This window comes from Ornithorhynchus anatinus, chromosome 5 (assembly GCF_004115215.2).
Source record: "Ornithorhynchus anatinus isolate Pmale09 chromosome 5, mOrnAna1.pri.v4, whole genome shotgun sequence".
In the NCBI taxonomy this organism is placed as follows: Eukaryota; Metazoa; Chordata; class Mammalia; order Monotremata; family Ornithorhynchidae; genus Ornithorhynchus; species Ornithorhynchus anatinus.
Window position 1 is genome coordinate 30,349,739 of NC_041732.1, and position 26,773 is coordinate 30,376,511.

Consider the following 26,773-nt stretch of genomic DNA (forward strand, 5'->3'; position numbering starts at 1 on the left):
TTTTTTTTTTGTCCCTTCCCCACAGGGGGCCTTGAACACGCAAAGGCAGCGTGGCTCAGTGGCAAGAGCCCGGGCTGGGAGTCAGAGGTTATGGGTTCGAATCCCGGCTCTGCCCCTTGTCAGCTGTGTGACTGTGGGCCAGTCACTTCACTTCTCTGGGACTCAGTTCCCTCACCTGTAAAATGGGGATAAAGACAGGGAGCCTCACATGGGACCACCTGATAACCCTGTATCTCCCCCAGCACTTGGAACAGTGCTCTGCACCTAATAAGTGCTTAACAAATCCCAACATTATTTTTTATTATTATGGGGATGAAGACTGGGAGCCTCACGTGCGACCACTTGATGACCCTCTATCTTCCCCAGCGCTTCGAACAGTGCCCTGCACCTACTAAGCTCTTAACAAATCCCAACATTATTATGAAAATGGGGATGAAGACTGGGAGCCTCAAGTGGGACCACCCTGTCTGTCCTCCAGCGCTTAGAACAGTGCTCTGCACCTAGTAAGCCCTTAACGAATCCCAACATTATTATGAAAATGGGGATGAAGACTGGGAGCCTCCCGTGGGACCCCCTTGTCTCTGCCCCAGGGCTCAGCACAGTGCTCTGCACCTACATTATTTTTATTATGAAAATGGGGGTGAAGACTGGGAGCCTCCCTTGGGCCCCCCTGCCTCTCCCCCAGCGCTCAGCACAGTGCTCTGCACCTACATTATTTTTATTATGAAAATGGGGGTGAAGACTGGGAGCCTCCCTTGGGCCCCCCCGCCTCTCCCCCAGCGCTCAGCACAGTGCTCTGCACCTACATTATTGTTATTATGAAAATGGGGGTGAAGACTGGGAGCCTCCCTTGGGCCCCCCGTGTCTCCCCCAGCGCTCTGCACCTAGGAAGCCCTTACCAAATCGCATCCTCATCCTGAAAGGGGACCTGGCGCCCCGCGCGAGCTGCCCACGATCCCTCTTACTGCCGGGCCCAGCTCCCCATCCCCCCCCCCCCCCCCCACCCCCGGGTGAAGGGTGGGATCAGCGTTACCTGCCGAGGCAGCCCGACCCCGCAGAGCCAGAAAGAGCCAGAGACACAGCGAGAGGCTCGGAGACGCCCCGCCCGGCCGGTCCTGGCGGGACGCATGCGCAGAGGCCGCCCCCCTCCCCGCCGTTGCTGGGCAACCACTCCGAGCGGGTGCCCCCTGCCGGCCCTGGGCGGCCCCACTGTCGCCAAGCGCCGGCGGCTTTACGACCAGGGCGGGGCCCCCCCCGCCCGCCTGCTTTACGGCTCCGGGCTCGGCTCCCCAGCGACGCCGTTGATTGGCGGGCGCGGGGTCGGTCCTTCCCCGTGACCCCAAAGTGCCGGAGGGCGGAGGGGGGGAGGGGAGGGGCAGGAGGCCCTGTGCAAAGTGCATCCTGTGCTGAGCCCCCGGCCCCGGAGCCCCTTCCCCTCCATGCTCGGCCCCCCCTGCGCCTCCCCGCCAGCCCGCAGCCGGTCCTTCCCGCCCTGCAGCCCCCGAGCTCTCAGCCCCCGGGCTGGGCCGGGGGGCGCCCCCGCTTCTTCCTCCTCCTCCTCCTCCTCCGGCCCCCAGAGGAGCGTTCGCCCCCCGAGGCTCTTGGCCCCGAGGGGCTGTCGATGGAGAAGTTGGGGAGCGCCCCGGGGGCCCGCAGCAGGAGGAGGACAAACAGCTGAAAGACAGAGGTAAAGTCAGCCCGTCACTCTTCCCACACTGGCTCAGGGAGAGGGGCGGCTCGCTTTTCTTCTCCCTGTTGATTCCATCTCTTTCTCACCCCCCATCCCCTCTCTCAGTCTCCTTGATTCCTTCTCTTCCCCCCATCCCCTCTCTCACTTTCCTTGATTCTCTCTCTTCCCCCATCCCCTCTCTCTTTCCTTGATTCCTTTTCTTCCCCATCCCCTCTCTCTTTCCTTGATTCCTTTTCTTCCCCCATCCCCTCTCTCTTTCCTTGATTCCTTTTCTTCCCCCCCCCCATCCCCTCTCTCTTTCCTTGATTCCTTCTCTTCCCCCATCCCCTTTCTCAGTCTCCTTGATTTCTTTTCTTCCCCCCATCCCCTCTCTCTTTCCTTGATTCCTTCTCTTCCCCCATCCCCTCTTTCCTTGATTCCTTCTCTTCCCCCCACCCCCTTTCTCAGTCTCCTTGATTCCTTTTCTTCCCCCCCGCCCCCTCTCTCAGTTTCCTTGACTCCTTCTATTACCCCCATCCCCTCTCTCACTTTCCTTGATTCTTTCTCTTCCCCCCATCCTCTCTCTCTTTCCTTGATTCTTTCTCTTCCCCCCATCCCCTCTCTCTTTCCTTGATTCCTTCTCTTTCCCCCGTCCCCTCTTTCTTTCCTTGTTTCTTTCTCTTACCCCGTCCCCTCTCACTTTCTTTGATTCCTTCTCTTCCCCCCGTCCCTTTTCTCAGTCTCCTTGATTTCTTTTCTTCCCCCCACCCCCTCTCACTTTCCTTGATTCCTTCTCTTTCCCCCCATTCTCTCTCTCACTCTCCTTGATTCCTTCTCTTCCCCCCATCCCCTTTCTCACTGTCTTTGATTCCTCTCTTCCAGCGTGGCTCAGTGGAAAGAGCCCGGGCTTGGGAGTCAGAGGTCATGGGTTTGAATCCCGGCTCTGCCACTGGTCAGCTGGGTGACTGTGGGCAAGTCACTTCACTTCTCAGTGCCTCAGTGACCTCATCTGTAAAATGGGGATTAAGACTGTGAGCCTCACATGGGACAATCTGATTACCCTGTATCTACCCCAGCACTTAGAACAGTGCTTTGCACATAGTAAGCGCTTAACAAATACCAACATTATTATTCCCCCCCATCCCCTCTCTCAGTCTCCTTGATTCCTTCTCCTCCCCCCATCCCCTCTCTCTTTCCTTGATTCCTTCTCTTCCCCCATCCCCTCTCTCTTTCCTTGATTCCTTCTCTTCCCCCATCCCCTCTCTCTTTCCTTGATTCCTTCTCTTCCTCCCATCCCCTCTCTCAGCCTCCTTGATTTCTTCTCTTCCCCCCCCCCCCCCCGTCCCCTCTCTGTCTCCTTGATTCTTTCTTCACCCCCTTCTCCTCTCTCAGTCTCCTTGATTCCTTCTCTTCACCCACTTCTCCTCTCTCAGTCTCCTTGATTCCTTCTCTTCCCCCCTTCCATCCCCTTTCTCAGTCTCCTTGATTCCTTCTCTTCCCCCCATCCCCTTTGTCTCCTTGATTCCTTCTCTTCTCTCTCCCCCCCCCCACACCCCATATCCTCTCTCAGTCTCCCTTCTTGGCTTTCCTTCCCTAGGTATTGCATCGAGGAATCAAGAGGAACCATTAATAAGATGACCACTGCTTGTTTTCCAGGTTTTGGCTGACTCGAGGAAAGCCGGAAGGCTCCTGTCATCCGCCGGACGGGGGTGGGGGGCAGAGAAAGTGGGATCAGGAGCCACTACCAAGGTAATCGTCCACACGTCCTTCCCTCCCCATTGTTTATTCTGATCTCCTTTCCTCCCAGAAGGGTCATTTGCAGGCCTTGGAGACCACCCGCTCTCCCCCCCATGTCTGAGCCCCACAAAAACAGTCCTTTCCATAATTCAGAATGTTCAGTAACTTATCTGCCCCAGGGAATGTGTTTTCTCCTTCCCTGTGAACTCTTTTTCAGCCATTTGCCTTATCATCACTCTGTCTACCTTGCTTTCCAGCTTTGAGACCTTTGTGTAGCTTTTTCCTTATCCCCATAGGAATTTTACAGATTGCTTGCTCTTGTTAATTGTCCAAAACTCATCTTTTAATCCGTTGTTGGTAGGCACTCCATTTCTCACTTCTCCTCCGTCTTCTCTCCCTCCAACTTTCCACCGAGTTGCCACCTTCCAGAACCTTGAATTTAGGTGTGGGGTAAGAAGAGGATGGCTTTTGTGGATTTTGGGGGTAGGATTTTTTTGAAACCCAGTTATTACTCATGTGAGAGCTTATCTACATAGCTCGAGTTATATGAAGCCATGGGTTTGTGAAAGTGAAAACAAAGTGGTTGCTCTTCAGATGTTGTTATAAACAGAGCATCAGAGCTCTGAAAATGTAAACAGAGCAGAATGCACTTCATTGATTGAAAAATGTCAGAAAATGTTTGTTTCCAAATGCTGTTCCGGCCAACAACTGACAAAAAAGACACAAAAAGATGGGTAGCACCACGGCTAATGAAAGTTACCTAAAGCCAGAGACTCTTATGGCCATTTGAACACTTCTATCAGTTTTGCATTTTAAACATGCTGCAGCAGATTGGCTGCTTCTACCTCGAAAATTATGCACCAAATTAAAGCATTTGCTATATGATGTTTTCCTTACACTACTGAAAGTATTGGAAAGGTAAATTTAGGTATCCCCTCAATGCTTGGAGTGTAGGAGGATGTAAGGAGCGGGAGACTTCGATTAGGAAGACTTGCAAACTTGGGCCAGTCAACAGCTCTCTGAATTTATCCAGATATCGCTATTAACTATTTATGGAAATTCCCCTTAGCTTTTGTTACTTAGGGGGTTTACTCATTAGATATTTTAAAGTCCTGGTTGCCGGCTGGAACCTGATAGCAAACTGAGTTAACCGGAGGGTTTTGATTTAGCTACCCACCTTGTATTACACGTGAGAAAATTCCTGTCCATTAGTAATCTTTCTCTTCGTTATACCGTATCGAAAGATAGTTTACAGTGATCCTCTCCTCATGGAGTAGCATTATGTGCTCCCGTTAACCTTACTAGGAATTGTGCTTCAAAGAGGAACTACTCTGTTGAACATATATGTCAAGCGCTTAGTACAGTGCTCTGCACATAGTAAGCACTCAATAAATACTATTGAATATATTAAAATCAATACCCTCCAGTTACCTTTCTCCAGTGAAAATTTAGTGTAGCCTTTGTGTATTATATGCAGTGTAAAATAATTGGCATTATATTTCAGTTAAAGCCAAGCAGGGCAGTCTAGAAGGTTAGAGAATAAGTTTTCACATTTCAACTGACAATGGCTATTACCCATCATGTATGAATAAGGAAATTACTTTCCGAATTAGGGAGTTTTTGAGATGTGCTTTTAAGATCAGAATGAAATGTCAATTTGTTACACAAGGTCTCCCTGTTGAGCACTTTCAAAGTTGAAATTTACACGTAGGATGTCTTCATTTTAAAGGCTATTTTCAGTGTGAAATTGTAAAACAGGGGCTTAAATCTGTATCTGAACTACAATTGCAGAGTACTGGGGAAGACCATGATCACTGTTTTATCTTGAAACTGCCCCTTCCATTTGTTTTAATTTCTTTGACTTTTTAAAAAATTTTAATTTCCTTTTCCCTTGCCGTTTTGGTGTACCACTAAATGAGATCACAGGTAAATGAAAATTGTTAAGATTCTGCTTTTGAATATTAGCTTCCTTACCAAACAAATGGTCTGGGTTATCTCAAGGACACTATTTCTCTTAATAGTCTTTCAGTGCAATAGGTTTATAGAAAAAATGTTGCTTTGAATATATCATCTAGTATCAGCATGAAAAAACAGTGGCCTAACAGAAAGAGAATAGGCCTGGGAGTCAGAGGACTTGAGTTCTAATTTCGGTTCATCCACTTACCTGCTGTGTGATCTTGGGCAAACCACTTAACTTCCCTGTGCCTCAGTTCCCCTCAAAGGCAAATGGGGGATTCTATACCTCCATTCCCTCCTGCTTATTCTGTGAGCCCCATGTAAGACCCAAGTATCCTTCCTGTATCTCGCGCAACATTTAGTTCAGTGCTTGGCAGACAGTAAGTGCTTAAGTGCCGCAAGTATTATCACTGTTATATCGAGAGTCTTTGGAAAGCGGTGTGGCCTAGTAGATAAAGCACGGGCCGGGGATCCAGATGATCTGGGTTCTAAATAATGTTGGTATTTGTTAGCGCTTACTATGTGCAGATCGCTGTTCTAAGCGCTGGGGTAGATACAGGGTAATCAGGTTGTCCCACGTGAGGCTCACAGTTAATCCCCATTTTACAGATGAGGGAACTGAGGCACAGATCAGGCACAGAGGCACAGAGGTTCTAATTCCGGCTCTGCCGCTTGCCTGCTGTGTGACTTGGACAAGTCACTTAGCTTCTCTGTGCCTCACTTGCAACTGCAAAATGTGGATTCATACCTGTTCTCCCTCCTGTTTAGATTGTGAGCCCCATGTAGGACAGGGACTGGGTACGACCTGATTAACTGGTATCTACCCTAGTGCTAAGAACGATGCCTGACACATAGAAAGTGCTTAACAAATACCATAAAAAAATTTAATCTCAATGTTACATAATCTGAATGAGTTGCTCCCTTAGTATTTGTATTAGTGATTTAAGAATATTTGGAATTGTTTTGCTTCTGATAATATTTTGCTACATTGCTTGTGAATTATGGGCAAATGCTTGTATATATTAAATTTTAAAACCTTGCCTAAAGTCATAACCTTTATAGTCTTGCTCTCCATTCTGGTTTAATACACATTTCTCTTTGGTGCTTACTGGAGTGGTTTCAGATCTAATCAGTCTAAAGTCAGGAATGATGCATGTAAACAGCCTCCAATCATACCTAATTCCTGACTTGAAACACTTTCTTCCATCTAATGTTAGAATTCTATTTAGTTCTAACTGTCCAATGATATATCTTTAAAAACTGCATTCCTCAGTCGTCCCAAAGAAGGCATATTTCACTGGAAATTCTAGGCAGAAACTGTTAACTCAGCTAAATTACTACAGAGATTTGAAATCTGCATCAGTGTTGACTAGGCTTTTCCACTTGTGGCTTGTACTAAACTCAGTGCTTAAATCTGTAGAAATTAAATGCCAGACCAGTAGCCTTCGGCCTTTTTTAAAAAAAATCTAATTTCTGTTTTTAAAGACCAGAAACTTAGATACAGGTTTTTAAGTACTTCCAAAAATGCTCCGTTTGGTCAAAGACATTCCTTAGGCCACCTAGTTATGTAATTAGGAGAGTATGTAAATAAAATTGTACTCCTAGAAATCTTAAACTATATGCTGGCCATAACAACACTTTTCATATAGTTGGGCTGTAAAAGAATTTAAACCTACAACTTATGTCAATTTATGTAAATTTAACAATTTATTCTCTGCTTTGTCTTGACCATACATTCATTTCTCCTATAAGGTGAGGATTGTCATCTTGCAAAACCCCAATCAGTGAAGGGTATCTATTGAGCACTTACTCTGTGCACTGTATTAACTGCTTGGTAAAGCACAGTACAATAGAGTTGGTGGTTACGATCCTTGCCCATAAGGAGCGTAGAGTCTACAGGAAGAGACAGAAATTAAAATAGGTTAGGGAAAGGGGAAATTGTAAAGTATATGAATATATTCACGAGTGATGTGGGGCTGGGTGAGTATTAAAATGCTGAAATTCCCACTGAGAGAACACTTTCACCCTAGTACTCTGCTCTCTGCATGCATCTAAGAAACTTCTCAAACTATGTGCCACCCCAACCTTAAGCACATTTTGGTAGAGTGTTCTCTAATTCCCAAATCACTCTGTAGCCAAAACACTTTGAAAATATGCATTACGGTAGAACCAAATATATAATGCTATAAGCTTACTAATCCTTCCCCTACCATTTTTCTAGCCTCTGGCAAATGATTTCCTCTGAGAGTGCCCACATAATTAAAATTGCTGAGTATCTTCATGTTTCCCCTTTGTATTAAGCTCATCCGACCCTCTCCCTGAACCTTTCCTACTCTGGGAAGAAGTGCTTTTTATTTTTTCCATTTTTTTTCAAAGTAAGCTGCTGTCTTTTCTCCAGTTTAGCACAATTCTCATTTATGCACCTAACCCCAAAAAGTGTGGCTTAATTTTTTTTAGGGAAAAGTATGGAAAATAGCACATTAATTGGCAATGCCAATTAAATATAATATGGTTGTAGCAATACTTTATAACAATTAGGGGCAGGCAAAACCATTTTGTTTTGTTGCCAGACAATGCTTTTCATACAAGGACCATAAAACTTGTTTTTCTCACAAATCTTCAAATTCCACAGTGTCAACCGAATTCTATTGTTTGCCATTCATTTCTTGCATTTTCTAACATGAAGTTTTTCACATGGTATACAGCGTGAAGGCCCGGAAGATCAAATGGTTCTCTTTTTGATGTAGAAAGAATGGAATGTGAATATTTATAACGAGCTTGCAACATTTACCATTCTCTGAAAATGGGCAAAAGAACCTTTCAGTTTGGCTGCCTCAGACCAATAATTATTGTACACTTCAGAACGTAAGTTCCAACCAAAGGACTAGGTTTAGTAACATTAAATAATCTTATAATCTTCATAGTGTTTCAGGAAATATATTTTCATGTCCTGATTTTCTTTTCTTGGAGAATGGCATTCATGCTGATAGTATAGTGGGAGCTCCAGTGTTCTGTGAGGCTCAGAGGCTTCATTTTTAAGAATCTATCTTCCAAGAAATTTCATCAGAAAGTTAATACATTGCTTTTGCAGCCACTTTTTTTGTTCACTTTTCTTGCAGCTGAGCTCAGCTGGGAGGCTTATTCGGTCAGATCCCAAGGTAAGACTGTGGGAGACTCAGGCCATTTCTCATTTTTAGATTTTAGAATCGTCTTGTCCGGAGCCCTTGAGTCTTCTCATAGTATTAGGTAGTCGCCTGCCCCAGCAGGAACACAACCGGAAAGTAAGAGTCGAGAGTGACCCCGTGCAAAGTAATACCAATATAGTCAATTTCTTCTCGTGGGTTTTTGATCCTGAAGTCTCAAGGCCAAGTTGCATCTGTCATTCTAGAAGGGAGATGCCCATCGTCTAGTTGTTTTTCTTTCTAGCATAGTCATGTGGATAGATGGAAGAACAATCTACCATACGCACTCGTATACAGTGCCTCCACGCAAAATTTTCACCCCCTCCTCACCAATTTTTGAGGAGGAATTAAAATACTTATTTTTGTAAGCAGTAATAACACCCTGCACCCCTGGTAGGAGGAAGCATAGGGTCCAGACATCGGTATCCCCAGACATCGGTATCCTAGCCTTGTGTTGTAGGATTTTCTTGGTAATATTTTCCTGCCAGCATAGGATGAAAATGCCCTCAAGGAGAACAAACTCCAGGCTTGGAAGGGAAGAGACAAAATGTGCTAAGGCTCAGATATGGGCTCATGGAAACGTCCCAATTATAGGGTAAGAGGAGGAGAAGGCTTGGGGGAATCACTGTAATTCCCTGAATGCCTATCATAAGCAGCACTTGTCAGAGTGCAATAAAAGTAAGAGATCCAGGTTCCAGAGCCCTCTTCCATTTCTCTTCCATTTCCCATTTTTTTTTCCCCTCCCGCTCCCATTTTTGCTAAACTTACGTCCTGTCATAACCCTGTCTCCAGGCTGCAAAAAATATGCGCACACAAAAAATGTGGAGCAATTATTTGAGAAAACACTGACAAACTAAAATTTCTGCTATGTACTGTTTACCAAGTTTTGCTAATCTAAAAAGGAATTACATGAGTTACCAGCTTTATTTTGTTCATTGGGATTACCATACATAGAAGTAGTGTTTGGTTCAGTTATTGCCTCAAGAATGTGAGGTGTTTTATTTTGTCCGTTATTGTTCTTTCCCAAGTCCTTAGTATAATGTTTTGCACATGCTAAGGCTTAAAAATCATTGATTAATTGATTTAAATAGGTCTGGTTAAGGTCACAAATTAATGTTATGTCACTTTATTTAAAAAAAAATACAACTTTGGTTAGATCTCTTAACGGATTCTATGAAAATACTGTTGAACAAACAGTGCTAAGTGAAAAATAGTTTCATATAGGAAATAATATAAGGTGAATTAATGCTTTCCCAAAGTCATCATTCCTAATATAGGTGCCAGACTTAATAAGTTATTTTAATGTTTGCCCATGGCAGCTTTTGTTTACTGCACACCAGTTGCTTCTTAGCAGAGTGTTACTGGGTTGGATTCTTTGATTTCATTCATTCATTCAATCATATTTAATCAGTGCTTACTGTGTGCAGAGCACTGTACTAAGTGCTTGGAAAGTACAATTCAGCAATAGAGACTATCCCTGCCCACACCAATTTCATCAAGTACTGTGCAATACTGTAGCGATTTGAAGGGTAACTAACTTCAGTGCAACACGGGAAGCAACGTGGCCTAGTGGAAAGAGCATAGGCCCGGGAGTCAGAGGACCTGGGTTCTAATCCTGGCTCGGCTACTTATGTGCTGTGTGATCTTGGGTGAGTCACTTTACTTTTCGTGCCTCAGTTCACTCATCTGCAGAAAGGAGGTTCAGTATCTGTTCTCCCTCCTATTTAGACTGTGAGTCCCGTGGGGGACCCGATGATTGTATGTCAGCCCTCTTACCGTGGTAAGCGCTTAACAAATGCCACTATTATTATTATTTTAATAACATTCAGCAGCTATATGTCACCCATGCCATTATTTTACAAAGTTTTGGGTTTTTTTAAATCAACGGTATTTGAGCACGTGCTCTGTGCAGAGTACTGTACTTAGTATTTTGGAGAGTACAATAAAGGTAGTAAAGTAAACTCTTGCCCTCATAGAGTTTACGAACTCTCAGGGGATTCAGACAATAAAATAAATTGCAGGTAGGAGGAAGCAATAGAGTACGAAGATGCATACCTATGTGCTACAGTGGGGAAGCGGTATGAGTAACCATATGCTTGGATAATGTGGGAGTACTGAAGTTGGTATGGGAGGGTCATGTGATGAGAAATTAATTCAGTCATTTATTGAGCGCTTACTGTGTGCAGAGCACTGTACTGAGTGCTTGGAATATACAATTCGGCAACAGAGACAGCCCCTGCCCCACAGTGGGCTCACAGTCTAAAAGGGGGAGCCAGAGAATAAAACAAAACAATCAAGCAGGTATCAGCATTGAAATAGATAAACAGAATCACAGATATATACATATCATTAATAAAGTAGAGTATTAAATAATATATATGAATATGCACAAGTGCTGTGGGGAAGGGAAAGGAGGTGAGGCAGAGGGAGGGAGTCGTGGCGATGGGGAGGGAAGGAGGGGCAGAGGGAAAGGGAGGCCTCAGTCTGGGAAGACCTCCTGGAAGAGGTGAGCTCTCAGTAGGACTTTGAAGAGGGGACGAGAGTTAGTTTGGCGGAGGTGAGGAGGGAGGGCATTCCAGGTCAGCGGTAGGATGTGGGCCAGAGGTCGACGGCAGGACAAGTGAGAAGGAGGCACAGCGAGGAGGTTACCAGCCGAGGCAGGGAGGGCCTCCTGGAGATGTGATTTCTGAAGGGCCTTGAAAATGGGGAGAAGAACTCAAGCCAGTAAGTTTTTGTGATTCATCCGTACACTTAGATACAAATTTCCATACTCTGCCAATTTATCTATTGACATCTGTCCTTATAATCTCTTTTTCCATCTATTAGTTTTATTTTGGCTCCTTGAGGAATAAGACTGTGTCTTCTTCCTCTTTTATGCTCCCCCAAGCATTTAGTGTAAAGCTCTGCCACCAGTTCTTTTTGAAAATACTCCTGATAGATTGGCAGAAGATGATGTTCTTTTCACTTCTGTATCTACTCTTTTTACTTCTTCAGCTCACACTGTTTACTGTTCCTAATTTCACAATGAATCAGTGAATCCGTCATGGGGATTTATTGAGCACATATACCTTCTTGTTTTCATCTCTCCGCCTTCCATCCCCTTGCTCATGCTGTTCCCCCAACCTGGAACGCCATCACCCTCCTTTCCCCCCTTTTGAAAAAGATCCCCCACACTGTGGACCTTCCCATCTTCAAAGCTCTCCTAAAATTGCACCTACTCCAGGAAAACTTCCCAATTTCATTCCCTGTACCCCGAGTCATCTTTAGCACATATGTATTCGCATTCTCAGCATATATGCATGTGTGTATACCATATATTCAATTATTTATGCTTAAGTATAACATTTCATTCATTCAATAGTATTTATTGAGCGCTTACTATGTGCAGAGCACTGTACTAAGTGCTTGGGATGAACAAGTCGGCAACAGATAGAGACAGTCCCTGCCGTTTGACGGGCTTACAGTCTAATCGGGGGAGACGGACAGACAAGAACAATGGCACTAAACAGCGTCAAGAGGAAGAACATCTCGTAAAAACAATGGCAACTAAATAGAATCAAGGCGATGTACAATTCATTAACAAAATAAATAGGGTAACGAAAATATATACAGTTGAGCGGACAAGTACAGTGCTGTGGGGATGGGAAGGGAGAGGTGGAGGAGCAGAGGGAAAAGGGGAAAATGAGGCTTTAGCTGCGGAGAGGTAAAGGGGGGATGGCAGAGGGAGTAGTGGGGGAAGAGGAGCTCAGTCTGGGAACGCCTCTTGGAGGAGGTGATTTTTAAGTAGGGTTTTGAAGAGGGGAAGAGAATCAGTTTGGCGGAGGTGAGGAGGGAGGGCGTTCCAGGACCGTGGGAGGACGTGACCCAGGGGTCGACGGCGGGATAGGCGAGACCGAGGGACGGTGAGGAGGTGGGCAGCGGAGGAGCGGAGCGTGCGGGGTGGGCGGTAGAAAGAGAGAAGGGAGGAGAGGTAGGAAGGGGCAAGGTGATGGAGAGCCTCGAAGCCTAGAGTGAGGAGTTTTTGTTTGGAGCGGAGGTCGATAGGCAACCACTGGAGTCGTTTAAGAAGGGGAGTGACATGCCCAGATAGTTTCTGCGGGAAGATGAGCCGGGCAGCGGAGTGAAGAATAGACCGGAGCGGGGCGAGAGAGGAGGAAGGGAGGTCAGAGAGAAGGCTGACACAGTAGTCTAGCCGGGATATAACGAGAGCCCGTAATAGTAAGGTAAGCCGTGGATCCAAGGACACCACTCGGTACGTCACCGCAATAGCTCAAAGGTGACAGTTTTCCTTCCGTTCTGCAAAGCTTCGATTCCACTTACCCCCATAGCCGCAAATACGATGGCGAAGTTCTCCTCGCTGTAGTCCATCACATCTTTGGATTTCTTCACTAAACCAGCCTGGCGACAGATCTGTGCCACGATCTGATGGCGTTACATTTATAATTGCCTTACTATGTGTTATTATTAGTATTATACCTGCTCCATTATATTGTAAACTCTTTTCAATCAGTCATATCTGTTGAGGTCTTACTGTGTGCAGGGCGCTGTACTAAGCACTTGGGAGAGTACAACACTGTGTAGCAGAAGGGGAGACAGAGGAATATAAATTATGGATTCATTCAGTCGTATTTATTGAGCACTTACTGTTTGCAGAGCACTGTACTAAGTGCTTGGAAAGTATGTACATAGGTGCTGTGGAGCAGTGGGGGTGTGAAAAAGTGGACCAAATCAGGGCAATGCAGATAGGAGTGGAAAAAAGAGGGAATGAGGATTTAGGGAAGGTCTCTTGGAGAAGGTGTGCTTTCAGTAAGGCTTTGAAGGTTGGCGGAGTGACCGTCTGTTGGGTATGAAAAGGGAGGGTGTTCCAGGCCATCAGCAGGATATGGGTGAGAGATTGGAAGTGGAATAGTTAAGATCGAGGTGCAGTGGGTAGGTTGGCATCAGAGGAGCAAAGTGGGAGGAGTGGATTGTAGTAGAAGAGGTGTGAGGTATGGTAGGAGGGAGCAAGGCGATTGAGTACTTTAAAACCAACGGTAAGAAGTTTCTGTTTGATGCGGAAGTGAATGGGCAAGCACTAGAGGTTCTTGAGGAATGGGGAAACACGGACTGAACACTTTTGTAGAAAAATGATCGTGGCAGCAGAGTGAAGTATGGACTGGAGTAGGAAGAGGCAGGAGGCAGGGAGGTCAGCAAGGGGGCTGATAGAATAATCAAGGCAGGATAGGATAAGTGCTTGGACTAACGTGGTAGCAGTTTTGATGAAGAGGAAAGGATGGATTTTAGCTGTGTTGTGAAGGTTGAACCAACAGTATTTAAGGACAGATTGAATATGTGGGTTGAATGAGAGAAATGAGTCAAAGATAACGCCAAGGTTACGGGCTTGTGAGACAGAGATGATGGCGACGCTGTCAACGGTGATTGGGAAAGTCAAGGGGAGGGCAGGGTTTGGGTGGGAAGATGAGTTCAGTTTTGTATATGTTAAAGTTTAGGTGATGGGAGGACATCTGAGTACAGATGTCTTGAAGGAAGGAGGAAATGTGATACTTCAGAGAGGGAGAGAGATCAGACCTGGAGATATAGATTTGGCAGTCGTCCGCATAGTGGTGGTAATTGAGGACGTGGGAGCAAATGAGTTCTCTAAGGGAGTGGATTTAGATGGAGAAAAGAAAGGGACCCAGAACTGAACCTTCAGGGATACCCACAGTCAGGGGGTGGGAGGCAGAGGAGGAGTCCACGAAAGAGACTGAGAATGAGCGGCCAGAGAGATAGGAGGAGACTCAGGAGAGGACAGAGTCAGTGAAGTCGAGGTTGGATAATGTTACCAGGAGGAGGTGGTCGACAATGTCGAAGGCATTCGAGCAGTCGAGGAGGATTAGGATACAAGCAGCAGCATGGTGTAGTGGATAGAGCATGGGCCTGGGAGGTCATGGGTTCTAATCAGAGCTCCACCACTTTTCTGCTGTGTGGCTTTGGGCGAGTCACTTCACTTCTCGGTGCCTCAGTTACCTCATCTGTAAAATGGGGAAGGAAAAGTGGGACAGGGACTGTATCCAACCCACTTTGCTTGTATCCACCCCAGCACTCAGTACAGTGCCTAGAATAGAGTAAGTGCTTAACAAATGCCACAATTATTATTATTATGGAGTAGCGGCCGTTGGATTTGACAAGGAAGGGGATCATTTGTGACCTTTTTTGAGAGGGCGGGTTCTGTGGAGTGAAGGGGACGGAAGCCCGTTTGGAGGGAGTCGGGGAGATAATTCGAGGAGAGGAACTTGAGAGAGTGGATGTAGTCAACTGGCTCAAGGAGTTTGGAGAGGAATACTGGGAGGGAAATGGGGAGATAGCTAGAGGGAGCCATTGTGTCAAGAGAGGGTTTTTTTTAGAGTAAGGCAGACATGAGCATGTTTGAAAGCAGTGGGGAAGAAGTCTTTGGAGAGTGAAGAGTTGAAGCCGGCAGTGAGGGAGGGAAGAAGGGAGGGTGCAAGTGTTTAGATAAGGTGTGAAGAGATGGGGTCGGATGTGCAGTTGGAGGGGGTGGATTTTGAGAGAAGACAGGAGACCTCTAGAGATACTGCTGGGAAGGATAGGAGATTTGAAGAAGGGATTGGAGAGGAGCAGAGGAGATTTTAGGGAGTTCATGCCTGACAGCTTCAATATTTTCAATGAAGTTGATAGGTCATGAGGGACAAGCAATGGGGGAGGCAGGGAGTGTGTTAAGGAGGGAGCTAAACATCTGGAACAAGTGATGAGGGCAGTGGGCATGGGTGTTAATAAGGATGGAGAAATCATTTTTGCAGGCAGAGGAAGGGGCAGAGTTAAAGCACACAGGGGTGACCTTGAGGGAAGGGAATGTATGGTTTGCTTCTGCTGTACTTTCCCAAGTGCTTAGCACAGTTCTTTGAACTCAGTAGGCTCTCAATAACTATCATTCATTGATTCAGTTGCCAATTATCCAAATCATCATACTCTAACAAGTGGCTAATTGTTGCCTGTGTCCACGTCCATAATCAAACTCCATACATTTCATGTTCGGGTTTAATTTTGTGACGATTACTTTCTTCCTTTATGTTAGGGTAAGTCTTGAGGCCATCATCTGCTGAGTTAAATAATGGCACAATGAAAACATTTTACTAAATCCTCGTTTTTTCACCAGCCCTAATTACCTAGTCTTCTTATATTAAAAGACTTTGTAAGTGAAACTTTTGTGGCAGGTCACCCAGTAGGATCTAAAGGAGCAGGGTAATCTGGTAGAGGCAGAAGATTTGTTTCCCAAGAGACTGAATTTATTTTGACTGGCCTCACCTCAAGGTAGCTACTGCCTGAGGGGGTTGGTGCTCTTCATTACCTGTCTTATCCAGCAATCAGTCTGCCTGGATTCTGGGAATTGCCTGGAGGTCTCCAATGATGACACGGGAGCGGGTGGATAGTTACTGTCCAAAGGATTATCTGTCCATTAGGTAGATGTATAGGCCTTTGAGGTTTTTGACCCAGAAATGGTGGTATGCGCAAGCTGGTTGTGGACAGAAAATATGTCCGTTATCCTGTCATGCTCTTCCAAGCATTTAGTACAGTGCTCTGCACACAGTAAGTGCTCAATAAATACTATTGATTAATTGATATGTGGCTCTAAAATCTGTAGAATGTATTTGTTTCCTAAAACTTGGCATCTTTTTTTTCCCAATGGAAAAATTATTTTCAAAAATGAATCTCTTCTCTGCAGACACTACCATGCATATGAGCCCAGAGTCCATGCTTTGGTTGGTTCTGTATATACTGTAGTCCCTCAGAAAAACTAGGGCAGTTTCACCATCATCCATTGAATTTATTGAGTGCCTGATGTGTGCAGAGCTCTGTCCCAGCAGATTGGGAACATACTTGAAAAATAAAAGGCATGATCTCTGCTTTTGTCACACTTGCAGTTTATTTTTTAAACTCAAAGATTGGCAAAAACAGATGGGATTTTGTACGCATCCCCCCTGTTTTTCATTGAATAGATAGCTTTCTGTTGCTGATTTTGCTAATAACCCTATTTCTTAATATGACTAAGGGTATTCAAGGTTATACATTTCACGTACTCTGAAGTACTTTGAGGAATCAAAGTTTAAGAACATGATTATATTTTAAACAGACCCCACTAGAGTGGGATGAATTTTGTTTCCTTACCTAAACTATTCCAGTGATCCTCTAGCCACTTGTACACTTGCTGTGAAGAAGCAAGTAACCAAATCTATTAAAAACCTGGCCTTTTCCAGGGAAAGCTGAAAACTATCCCAAAGTGTCCACTCATATCCATTTCCTAGAAGAAGTTCAATTATCCTTTCCTTTTTCAAAAAAAGCTCATTTCCAAGGGTCGGGGGGGGTAGGGAAATGAAGAATGCAATCAGCAAAATAAGTCTTTGAGATCTGAGTTCATAGAAGGAAGATTTATTGTAAGAAATGACGTGCTTCTCTTTCCTTCTATGTGTAAAAAGAATAGTGACACTCTCTGCTCAAAAAAGTAGACTTTCCAGGTAGATGAGAGCCTTTCAATGAATTTTATACAGCAGAAATTTTCATATGGTGATTCTTATTTCTTTAAGGTGAAGCCATTTGTTGCTATGTGGTCTGAACACACAGATGTTAACAGGACTTACCAAATTATGCCTTGTAAGCAGAATGATCAGTGGGGGACACACCAGGAAAAGTGAAATTCTCCTATAAGGTAACCTATTAGAGATGGATTTAGTTCATCTGTGCAGTAACTGGGAAGAGAGCAATATCATCACCTTTCAGCTTTTTTGTGTAAAAAAATGAGACTTGAGCCCTGTTATAATGTTTTATTTGATTTTCTTGCATGAAAGAACTCACAAGTCCAATCATAATATGCTTTGTATTCTCTGAAGATAAGAATTGTGAATTCAGTCTGTGAACTGTGCATACTGCTTGCCAAACGGTCAGTTGCTTCTATTAACACTAATCGGTATATAGTACGTTTTTTAAAATTTGGATTTGAAAAAACACCTAGTGTTTAAAAACTACTTGGTTCCACAAGTATGGTTAAATTTGCAATGTGCTGCCTTCCTCTCCTTCCCCTTTCTCCTTTCCTTCCCCTCTTCCCCCCCCCAAAGTTATCTTTTCGTTAAAATGGACCGTGGATTAATAAAGTCACATATCAATCTACTTTGTCAGAATAAATACCCAGAACTTTTTTCTCTAGGAGAAGTGGGTTCTTGTTTCCTCTATTAATAAAAGAAGTTGAAAAGAACCCAGTAAATGGTAAATGTCAACAGTACAGCGGGAGCAAACACTAGGAAAATGTAAGTGGAAGAAGGAGGGTTTTTTTTTTTAAGTTGCCCTTTATCATATAGAAACAGCTATAGGGACCTTCCCCCTGCTCTTTCTTCCCTTTTCCACCATCTCCCAACCAAGCTCAGATATGGAAATTGATAATTACGAGGGATTTGGGGATTTTCTCAGGGTAACAAGCATTCTACACATCATCTTTTTAAAGGTACTTAAGTGCTTACTATGTGCCAGGCACTCTTCTAAGCCCTGGGGTAGACACAGATATTCAGGTTATAGACAGTCCCTGTCACATAAGGCTCACCGTCTTAATCCCCATTTTACAGATGAGGTAACTAAGGCCCAGAGGAGTGAAGTGACTTGCCCAAGGTCACACAGTAGCACAAGTGGCAGAAGTGGGATTAAAACCCACATCCTCTGACTCCCAACCCCACGCTCTTTCCACTAGAACATGCTGCTTTTCTCCTTTATCCATGTTTTGTTCATCTATAGTGTATTCCCTGAAACCAGAATAGAGTATTTAAATTAAAAATGTAGGCACCCCCACCCTCATGCCAGATTTTTAGCAACATAAAAAATAATTTTTAATCTGTACATATCTCTTTCTGGAATATTTTGAAATAATGCTATTAAACCATTTTGATCTGTATGTTATGTCTTTGCTCCCATCACCCTTTCCTTAACCAAATCTTTTTCTGTAAAGTTTAAGCTTCCAATGCCTTGATGGATTACTGCTTTCTAGTACCTCAATGTGATTTTAACCAATACCACAAAAGGTAGGGATTTTTAAATAATTCTAAGAATATGAAAGTTGTGAAAAAATAATGATGAAAGAAGACAAGACAAGGGAAGAGGTGTAAGATTATGAAATAATGACTTGGGTGGCTAAGCTGAGTTAACCATAACAAACAGTAACAATTAAAGCATGATGATGTCAAGGTGAAATCAGTGATTTCCATTTTCCTGAAAACTATTGGTAGATTTTCTAAAGAGTTTCTTTTTGTCATGTGTTACAGAACATTTATCATGCCTTAATCTTTGAGTTTTACCATCATCTTTGTTGTCCACTTCACTTTTGCCTATTTGTATTCATTGGGAGAGCGGGCCTTATCTTTGTATTATTGGTTTCCAGTCAAAGTTCTTCACTCAGGAACGGCCCCTCAAGTCATTCCTAGATACATTTCTTGCAAGATCCCTATCTTCTGTGGTAGCATATATCATTCCAGTATCCTAGCCAAAAGTCAAAGCTATTTCAGCACCCAAATATGGTGATATAAAAATGCTTTTATTGACATACGCACAGAACCAGGAGAATATAAATCTGATCCTGGACTCTCAGACTTTCCACGAACTCTCTTAACATAAAAGCTCTCAGTAAATATGACTGATTTATTTTCCCATTATTTCCCAGTTTGTACTTCTCAAGCTAAACTTCGTATTGTTTTGCTTGCACCACCTTGCTCATACCTTTCTCCTTCCTAGAACTCCTCCTGCTTCAAATCTGCTAGTCCATGGCCCTCTCTGCCTTCAAACCTTTCCTGAAAACCCCCTTCTTCCAGGAGGCTCTCCTCAACTAATTTCCACTACCAGCTGGTGTCTGCTCGTCTCTAGACTGTAACCTCGTTGTGAGCAAGGAACGTGTCATTTATTGTTACACTGTACTCTCCCAAGTGCTTAGTAAAGTGCTTTGCACACAATAAGCACTCAAATATGACGGATTGAATGAATGAATATTCATATTCATTATAGGCACCTTAGCATTAATTCCCATTTGTAATGTTAATTCTTCTTCTCAGCGCTTAGTACCATAAACACTTCATAAATGTGATCAATTGATTCTCATAATTATTACTCTTCCACTATTTATCAACATTGTTATTATCATCATATTGAAATGCTTACTATGTGTCAAGCGCTGTTTTAAGCGATGCAGTAGATTCCAGTTAATCAGGTTGAACATGGGGCACACCTTATTGAATGCTGTATCTGTGAGTTGTTTCCAAAACATTTTCTTTTTCTGTTTCTAGTTCTTGGCTTGCATCCTTGGTCAACATTGTTTTTTTGGTTTGAGAAAGATGTTCCCATGTAGCATCAGCGATAGATCTGTTGAACAGCACTTCCTATACTGTATAAAAGTCTTCTACCTTTTAGCTCTCTGGAGACATTTTCTTTTCGAACCAAAGTGTTGACGGTAATAGTCGTTTATCATATGTGGTGTCTATATTTCATGAGAGTGTACATTCCCCACTCTAACCATTAGATTCTGCTTTTAGGAGTACTGGGATCCTGACTGGCTCTCTTGTTGATGTGTTATAATTGCTGGACATCCCTGTCTGAGTGCTTATCGCTAGTTAGTGTTATGAGTGCAACCGATGCTGTAGCATTCATGGATGGAAACCCAAAGCATTTTCATTTTCTGTGCACTTCATTTAAAGGTGAGTCCGTATGACCTCATGAATCTCTTGTAACAAGTGGACTCAGCTAGGATGTTACACCATCACTGTCGAAGGAACCCTGAGCTACAGGAAGAACTCCAGATCCAGGCCGCGGTGGCCGCTGGGGATGTTCACACGGTGCGCAAGATGCTAGAGCAAGGCTATTCTCCAAATGGCCGAGATGCTAATGGATGGACACTGCTTCATTTCTCGGCAGCAAGAGGAAAAGAGAGATGTGTCCGCGTATTTCTGGAACATGGCGGTGAGTTTCCCAAAACCTGGAATTAAGTCTTTGATTTTCAGTTGGAAATGCGGCTTTCAGTACCAGTATATCAAGTTCTTCTGCCTCAGAAATCCAGTAAAAAGTCTGAAAACTCCTGTTTTTAGTGACTGAATTTCATTTATCCTCCATTAGTTCTTTTTGAGGCAACATGCCTTAAAAAGATGGCTATAATTTGGAGAATGCAGTTTCCCTTGCCTAATTTAGATACGGCCAGATCTTGGCTCCCCCATAATATATTTTCAAACAGTGACTTTGCTGCTTTTGAAAGACAAGGCCTTAAAATAATTAATTTTTTTTTTATTTTTCCCAGCTATGCTCATTTATGTTTTTCTCCAGTTGATTCCCTTTTTGTTTCATCTTCTTCTCGAAGATAAACATGTTCTATCTATTGTAAACTATGCAGCATAACAGTTTGTGTTTTGGTGTAAATTATATGTCCGTTGCATGCAATACTCAACATACAGCAGCCCAATAATCCAATTTTATTTTTAGGCCACTTAAGTTACTGTTGGGGACATGTGAAAGTTTGGGGGTTTTTTGCTCATTTTCTTTTTTTTTTTTTTAATGTGCCAGGCATTGTAGTAAGCACTGGGGTAGATACAAGATAATCGAGTTGGACACAGTCCTTGTCCCACATAGGGCTCACGGTCTTAAACCCCATTTTATTGATGAGGTAACCGAGGCCCAGAGAAGTAACGTGATTTGCCCAAGGTCACACCGAAGACAAGAGGCGGAGCTGGGATTAGAACCCAAGTCCTCAGACTCCTAGGCCCATGCTCTATCCTCTGGGCTATGCTGCTTCTCTGCGGCATGAGTGTAATGAACTTGGGGCTATAGAGGAAATGAGAAAAACTGTCCCAGTATTTAATGCTCTCCTGAAGTGTAAATGAGTTAGTAACATCCCTCTACAAATTAAAATGTGATTTCTAAATGTAAACAGTGTCCATGTCTTTAATTCCAATTTCCCCAAATTAAAACTTTTCAGCTGCATCAAGCTTTTTGATTAATAGCGGGTATGTGACTGACAAGAAATGATGTCTCACCTCAAATATGACTAAGTATTAGATTTCACAAAAATCATGTAAAAGAGGAACATGTATTCCAGACCTGCACAATACACACTCAGTTCTGTATTTCAGGGGTTGCTAACTTTCCTGACAAATTGCTCTCCATCTGCATGCACATAACAATTTCTTCCAATACTGGACTATATTCTATTCAGATAGACATATGTGGTCAGAAGAATGTTCCCTAATTCCCTAATAGCATTCTATCCTAAACACATAGTAAAAATGTGGATTATGGAAGAAGCAGGGAAGCAGCATGACCTGGTGGAAAGAGCAAGGTCCTGGGAGGCAGAGAACTGAGATTCTAATCCATGCTCCACCACTTGTTTGCTGTGTGACCTTGGGCAAGTCACTTAATTCCCTGGGCCTCAGTTACATCATCTGTAAAATGGGGATTGAGACTCTGAGTCTCATGTGGGATATGGATTGTGTCCAATCTGGTATCTTCCCCAGTGTTTAGTACATAGTAAGCGCATAACAAATAGCACTAAAAAACCAAAGCAAATGTATTATAAAGAAGTCACACAGCTCAGCGAACAGGCAGGATTCCTGAATCCTGTAAACTGGATTACAGACATCGCTGTAAAGGTAGGGGCAGTTGACAAAAAATTGAGTCACTTGATAGGTACGTATATTGCGCGTGCCTGATGAAAACTACAAGCATACCCCACATGTGAGTCAATCAATACATATGGTCTTTTAAAATATTGTTGTATTGTGAATGGCTGTATCATAAGTGAAAAGCAATGAGGTCTAATAGAGAAAGAGCCCAAGCCTGGGAGTCAGAGAACCATGGAGTCTAAATTATGGATATGTACATTAAGTACTGTGGTGCTGAAGGAGGGGTGAATGAAAGGTGCAAATTCACGTGCAAGGGTGATGCAGAAGCGAGTGGGAGAAGAGGAAATGAGGGTTTAGTCTGTCCCGTGGCTTCAATGTGGATGATACCCAAATCTAATTAATGTTGATATTTGTTAAGTGCTTACTATGTGCCGAGCACTGTTCTAAGTGCCGGGGGAGATGCAGGGTAATCAGGTTGTCCCAAGTGAGGCTCACAGTTTTAATCCCCATTTTACAGATGAGGTAACTGAGGCTCCGAGAAGTGAAGCGACTTGCCCAAAGTCACACAGCTGACTGGTGGCGGAGCTGGGATGAGAACCCATGACATTTGACTCCTAAGCCTGTGCTCTTTCCACCGAGCCACACTGCTTCTCTCCAGCCCTGATTTCTCTCTCTCTCTCTGTCTCTGCAGTCTTACATTTCCTCTTACCTTCAAGACATCTCTTCTTGGATGTCCTCCCGTCACCTCAAGCTTAACGTGTCCAAAACTGACCTCTTTATCTTCCTACCCAAACACTGTCCTCCCCCTGACTTTCCCATCACTGTCGATGGCACCACCATCCTTCCTGTCTCACAAGCCTGTAGCTTTGGTGTTACCTTTGGCTGCTCTCTCTCATTCAACCCACATATTCAGTCCATCACTAAATCCTGTAAATCCCACCTTCGCAGCATCGCTAAAATCCTCCCTTTCCCTCTCCATCCAGACTGCTACCACATTAATACAGTCACTCATCCTATCCCGCCTGGAACACTCAGTCAGCCTCCTTGCTTGCCTCCCTGTCTCTTATCTCTCCCCACTCCAGTCCATATTTTACTATGCTGCCTGGATTATTTTTCTACAAAGATGTTCAGAACATGTCACCCCACTTCTCAGAAAACTCCAGTGGTTGCCCATCCACCTCTCCATCAAACAAAAACTCGTCACCGTTGGCTTTAAAGCTTTCCATCACCTTGCTCCCTCCTACCTCACCTTGCTACTCTCCTACTTCAGTCAAGCCCACACACTTCACTCCTCTATTGCTAACCTTCTCACTGTGCCACGATCTCGCCTATCTCTCCTCTGACCCCTCGCCCACATCCTGCCTCTGGCCTGGAACGCCCTTCCTCCTCAAATCCAAAAGACGGTTACTCTCCCCCACTTCAAAGCCCTATTGAAGGCACATCTCTTCCAAGAGACCTTCTCTGACTAAGCCCCCACCTTTCCTCTTCTCTCACTCCCTTCTGCGTCGCCCTGATGAACTACCTTTATTCATCCCCCCTCCCAGCCCCAGGCACGTATTTACATAACTGTAATTCATTTATTTATATTATTCATTCATTCATTCAATAGTATTTATTGAGTGCTTACTGTGTGCGAGCACTGTACTAAGTGCTTGGAAAGTACAATTCAGCAAGAGAGACAATCCTTACCCTCCTCCCCCCCGTCTAGACTGTAAGCTTGTTGTGGGCAGGCAATGAGTCTGCTTCTTGTTGTTTTGTACTCTCCCAAGTGCTCTGCATACATTAAGCACTCAATAAATATGATTTAATAAATGAGTGAATGAATGAAAGGCCACTTGGAGGAGATATACTTTGAGTAATGTTTTGAAGAGGGGGAAAGTGATAGTCTTTTGGATATGAAGAGGAAGGGTATTTCAGGTCAGAGGCAGGATGAGGGCAAGAGGTCTGTGGTGAGATAGACAAGGTTGAGGTAAAGTGAGTAGGTTGGCAGTAGAGGAGCAAAGAGTATACACGAGTGTCATAAGAAAGCAGAGAGGTAAGATAGGAAGAGGCAAGTGGACTTTTTTAAATCCAAAGGTGAGGAGTTTCTCTTTGATGCAGAGGTAAATGGGCAATCCCTGGATGTTCTTGAGGAGTGGGGAAGTGTATACTGAATGGTTTTGTAGAGAAATGATTGGAGTGGAGTGCGGAGAGACAGGAGGCAGATAAGCCAGCAAGGAAGTTGATGCAGTAATCAAGTCAGGATAGGATAAGTGCTCTAATAAATATGGCAGCAGTTTGGACGGAGACATAAGGGCAGATTTTAGCGGTACTGCAAAGGTTTAACCGACAGGATTTGGTGACATATTGACTGTGTGGTTTGTATGAGAGAGATGGGTCGAGGACAACACAAAGGTTATGGGCTTGTTAGATGGGGAGGATGGCGGTGCTGTCTACAGTGATGGGAAAGTCACGGGGAAGACAGGGTTTTGGTGGGAAGATGAGGGGTTCTGTTTCGGACATCTTAAGTTTGAGATGTTGGTGGGACAGCCAAGTGGAGATGTCCTGAAGTCCATCACCGACTCTGTCCACATGGCTATAGGTGAGTTGGGGAAGCAAGACTGCAGTCTGTCAATCAGTGGTATTTATCATTTATTGTGTACAGAGCACTGCGCTGAGCACTTGACTACAAGCCAGTGGATGGTAAGCCAGGAGGGTTGGAGATAGGAAAGACAATGATTACCAGCACTGCCGCTGAGGTTAGAATTTAAAGTTCAAAGAAATTAAAAACTGTACCATACAGCAGAGTGAGGGTGGGCTGGGAAGAGGCTAGAATTGACTTATTGCATTGCTTGGCCATAACTTTAGGGATGGAGTTCATGTATTCAACAAATATTCCCTCACTTAATGTATTGCAGCAGGCTCGGACCTTGGGTATGCTTGTATTTTGAATTTCTGTGATAGTGGTTGTGTGTGCTAAGGCAGTAGGATAAATAGAGCTTCATAAATGCTGCCGTTTATACTTCAAAAAAACTCAGGGGCATAAAGCTCTATTTACAGTTTTCTCAGAGTGAGATTGTTCTTTGTATATTTTAGTTGAATTTTAACTTGAAAATGACGAAGACTTTTGTTTTTTCCAAACCATATTATGCCGATTTAGACATGAATGGGAAGTGCCTCAAATTTCCATTGTGTTTTCAATCAGATTACGATGCTATAACAAGAGTGTCTGAGTGATCAAGAAAAAAATCACATTCTAAGTTGTTTTTTCTTGGCATCTTCCATGTTTCCATTTTGAAGTTTGCTTAAAGTCATATGAACATTTGCACTTTTTAATGGAATGAATTGTTGTAGGGAATGTGTTTTAAATCACTGTGGTGTTTAATTTTCAAGATGGTACTTTTATAACTGCTGCATTTCATTAATTAAAAAGCATTTAACCACTTGTTGGCAAGTCAGCAATTGGTGTTGGGAAAAAATACCTCTTAGCTAATTTGAGTATTGATAATTACATTGTTGGGTGCCACAGCACTATGCTATTGGCTGGGGTAGATGTAAAATAGATTAGACATAATCTCTGTCCTTCATGAAGCCAACGATCTAAGAGGTAGGGAAAGCATTGGATGAGGTAATTGAGGCACATAAAGTTTGTGTCTTGCTCAAGATCACAAAGGTAGCCAGTAACAGACTCCAGACTCCCACACTTTCAATTATCCTAGTGTAGATAATTGAACGATGTGGCCTAGTAGGAAGAACAGAGGATTGACCGTCAAGAGACCTATGTCTTAGCCACCCCTCCACCCCCTCCCTCCCATGCGACCTGGAACAAATCACTTAACCTCGCTGCACCTCAGTTTCCTCATACATTCATTCATTCAGTTGTATTTATTGAGCACTTTCTGTGTGCAGAGCACCGTACTAAGCGCTTGGAATGTACAATTTGGCAACAGATAGAGACAATCCCTACCCAACAGTGGTCTCACAGTCTAAAAGGGGGAGACAGACAGCAAAACAAAACAAGTAGGCATCAATGCCATCAAAATAGATAAATAGAATCATGGATATATACACATCATGAATAAAATAGAATAATAAATAGAATATACAAATAGACACAAGTGCTGTGGAGAGGGGAAGGGGTTAGAGCAGAGGGAGGGAGTAGGGGGAATGGGGAGGGGAGGAGGAGCAGAGGGAAAGGGAGGGCTCAGTCCTCATCTGTAATAGGGAAGTAAAATTCCCATCTCTACTTCCCTTTCTGAACGTTGGTCCTGGGTGGGACAAAGACTAGATCCAATCAAATTGTCTTGTAGCCAGGCTTAGCCCAGTGTTTGGTACATTGTAAGTTCTTAATAAATACCATCATTATTATGTCTGATTGACAACCTATTTCTCACCATGAGGATGGGTAAAGATGATATTGACATTTTCCCTTCTGAAATCACATTTCCTTTTAGAGGCCTTCTCTGATCAGTCTCTCATCTTCACATCCAGTTTCCTCCTACAACTGCCATTTCAGCACTTGGGCATTCCTTGAGCACTTGAATTCTCACCCCGTTTCCAGTAGCACTTGGGTATATATCTTTAAATCCTGTCCTTTCCCCCTACCTGTAATTTATTTTAGT

General features: G+C 43.7%; 1 protein-coding gene across 2 annotated transcripts in view; it reads left to right on the forward strand.

Annotated features, from left to right (window-relative positions):
* The first annotated feature begins 1,296 nt into the window (after positions 1 to 1,296).
* Positions 1,297 to 26,773, forward strand: part of ASB7 (ankyrin repeat and SOCS box containing 7) — a 44,772-nt gene continuing 19,295 nt past the window's right edge. The window contains exons 1-4 of one of the 2 annotated variants that reach the window (XM_029065850.2): positions 1,297 to 1,687; positions 3,326 to 3,418; positions 17,124 to 17,245; positions 20,262 to 20,523. In XM_029065850.2, the coding sequence (XP_028921683.1) occupies positions 20,313 to 20,523 (211 nt within the window). In that variant the 5' untranslated portion in view covers positions 1,297 to 1,687; positions 3,326 to 3,418; positions 17,124 to 17,245; positions 20,262 to 20,312. The remainder of the gene's footprint in view (positions 1,688 to 3,325; positions 3,419 to 17,123; positions 17,246 to 20,261; positions 20,524 to 26,773) is intronic. The other variant, XM_029065852.2, reaches the window with a different exon arrangement.